This window comes from Etheostoma spectabile, unplaced genomic scaffold, assembly GCF_008692095.1.
Source record: "Etheostoma spectabile isolate EspeVRDwgs_2016 unplaced genomic scaffold, UIUC_Espe_1.0 scaffold433, whole genome shotgun sequence".
NCBI lineage: Eukaryota > Metazoa > Chordata > Actinopteri > Perciformes > Percidae > Etheostoma > Etheostoma spectabile.
In genome coordinates this window covers 423,418-426,173 of record NW_022605608.1, presented here as the reverse complement: position 1 = coordinate 426,173, position 2,756 = coordinate 423,418, and the positions used below count along the sequence as shown (strand labels likewise).

The 2,756-nt window shown below is 39.9% G+C and overlaps 1 protein-coding gene across 5 annotated transcripts in view; it reads right to left on the bottom strand.

Annotated features, from left to right (window-relative positions):
- The window catches only part of LOC116686669 (myotubularin-related protein 3), a 34,970-nt gene that overhangs the window by 24,033 nt on the left and 8,181 nt on the right, over positions 1-2,756 (bottom strand). For 3 of the 5 annotated variants that reach the window (XM_032511702.1, XM_032511704.1, XM_032511705.1), the window contains exon 6: positions 624-644. The exons of the other annotated variants lie outside the window; for them this stretch is intronic. In XM_032511702.1, coding sequence (XP_032367593.1) covers positions 624-644 — 21 coding nt within the window. The remainder of the gene's footprint in view (positions 1-623; positions 645-2,756) is intronic. 5 annotated transcript variants of the gene reach the window in all.

Genomic DNA, 2,756 nt, shown 5'->3' with positions numbered 1-2,756 from the left:
TATGTGACAATAAAATTAGTTTTGGCTAAAATCAACAAATAATCGTTGGGTCCCCAGTTGGGTCAGCTGGCTCCATCACTACATTTATGGAAACCTGTTTTCCTGCGCGATGTTGTGCAGAACCCCACAGGCTAAAACAATGTTGCATACTTTTTCTGGCGTGTACAGTAGGGTCCCCCCCACACACACTTGCGTACACGAGTTGAGACCAGACGTGAGATTTTTTCGCAGCCTATGCTCACGTTCAAATTGATGAATGCCACGTAGGAATCGGCGTACGCCCGCCCTATGCCTGTTTTAGATTGTACGCACGTTTCATAAATGAGGGCCAAAGTCTAGAGCCATGCACGATCATCAGCAAGTGAAGCTTCTAATACATGGAGCAAGTACAATGACAGGGTTACTGCCTCTAAAGATTGTGTTGGTGTAAAAGTTGCATTAAAAGATTGGCAGTTTGAATGCTTTGGGTGGATCAAATTTCCTTTAAACCAGCACCTTGTGTTAAACAGACTAAACAACCAAGATTCTAGTCCCCTAGGCACCAGCCAGTTAACACACAGACACACACAAATTATACACTCAAGTCAACCACTCCATGCATGCAACTCTGCTTGGGTACTTACTGACACCTCACAACAACAACTCTATCCAAAACAAAACAGAGAAAACAATAATGAAAGTGATGCATTTCAATTTGTAACTATTTTCGATCTGTCTAGGGATGTTATCGCAGCACATTCTGGATGTTCGCGCACCCTTCCCTGTAATCTACATCCCTCCATCAAAATTCCTACGCTGCTTGTAAACGGCCTCTTGCAGCGCCTCCCACCCCTGATCGGTGAGCTCCAGCCATGTCATGCAGATGCCTCTTCAGCCTGTCCAAATATGTGTGAAGAGAACAGCGGCTCTGTCTACTGCAAGCACATTGAGGCGGTGTGCGAGTCAAGAACCAGAGGCTCATCAAGGTCCAATTAACCTCTGCAACACGTCACAGGCAGCAAGAAGAAACACTTGGAGGACTTCCTGGTATGACATGTGATAATATGGATGAGTTTTGAGGCAATCTCAAGATTTGTTACCTGTTTTTTTTTTTTTTAACTATAGAAAGTAACAGACAAAATAATCTAAAAATATGGAATGAAAAGAAATACTGCAGCGAACAGTAGGGCTATATTATACATGAGTTTTCATTATATTACAGAAACAAAAATCTTTACTTATCTCTTACCTCAAGAAAAATCTAAACAAAAAGATTCAGATGTTAAATGTTAAACTCAAACAGCAATACTTTGATTAAATTAAATAGTATAAAACTGTCAACACTTTTACTTAAAAGTAAGGAAGGAACAATCCAATCAAAGAATCAGTGTGCAGACCTAGGCATGACCTATCTCGCAATGTTTACGGTTTGACTTGTTCATGTGAATTTTCCCAGTCGGGAGCTCATTTTTCCGATTATTCCACCACCACATGAATGCAGCACAAATGCAATGTTAACAAAAGTGAAAAACAAGTTATGTATCCGCCCAGTGATTCCTATCCACTCCAAACACGTATGGGTTCTTCCTTGGCCCATGCTACACCCTTCCACCAAGTTTCATGAAAACCGAGCCAGTAGTTTTTCCCGCAATCCTGCTGACAAACAAGTAAACAAACTATATACTAGTTTAAAAATCTGACCAAACATTCAATGGCAAATTTTGGTACTTGACTGTTTGTAAAACTTAGTAGGGCTGCAATAATGATTTTTTTTCATCATGATTTTAGCCTCCTACAATTAAATGAACATCAACTGTGATATTGCCGTTTAAAAATCCATTCTTCGCTTATTGTTTCTACAGTTTAGGCTATTTGTCGGTGAATAAATGTAACAACTTCAAACGCCCAAGTTTCCGTGTCTTACTTGCCATCTGCTGATTAAAGTGAAGGGGGTTAGCCCCAAAGTTAACGACAACTTTAGCACAGGCTCACTTTAGATGGGCTGACCTTTAAGGTGGACCAGCTACTCTCATTTAGTGACACGCCGCTTCTTCTCCCAGCTTTTCGAACATGCTTATACATTCTTATTTTGGTCTTTTTATGGGATTTGTTGACAATGATAATAGGCAAAAATATCACCAGACCTATCCTTTATGAAGGAAGTGAAACAGCCAAACGCTTTCCCTGTAGCGCATGATTTGTCATTGCACAATATTCCTGCAACATGTCAGCAACTGAGCGGCATGGTGATCTGAACATAGCATATGCTTTTTCTAAAAGGTATTCAGAGTGAGATTTATTGGTCAAATTAAGTAGTTCATTTAGAATTGCATGTATATAGATAGTCATCTTGTGTATAACAAGATAGAATAGACTGGAAGAGTTTTTTCTTCAGTACCAACACCCAGTGCGGCCCTTCAGTACACAATATAGAAGATGCAGTACAAATGTTATCATGTTTAAATGTGGTGTGGCCGTCTCTTGGGGGAATTGTTGGGTAAATTATAAAGCGTGGTCTAGACTAGCTCTATACGGAAAGTGCCTTGAGATAACTTATGTTATGATAGATGACATTGAATTGAATTGTGCCCCCCAGGTTGTAATAAGTCATAGTTTTTAAATGGAGACAGTCTAGTAGTAGGAATATGAAGAAAGATCTTTGTAGTGGCAAATAGGGAAGTTTCTTTTTGAAAGTGACCACACTAACAAAGTTGCTTTGGGTAACAAAGCAAGTCTCTTTTTCTTAACACGGTAGAGAGAGAGAGAGAGAGAGAGAG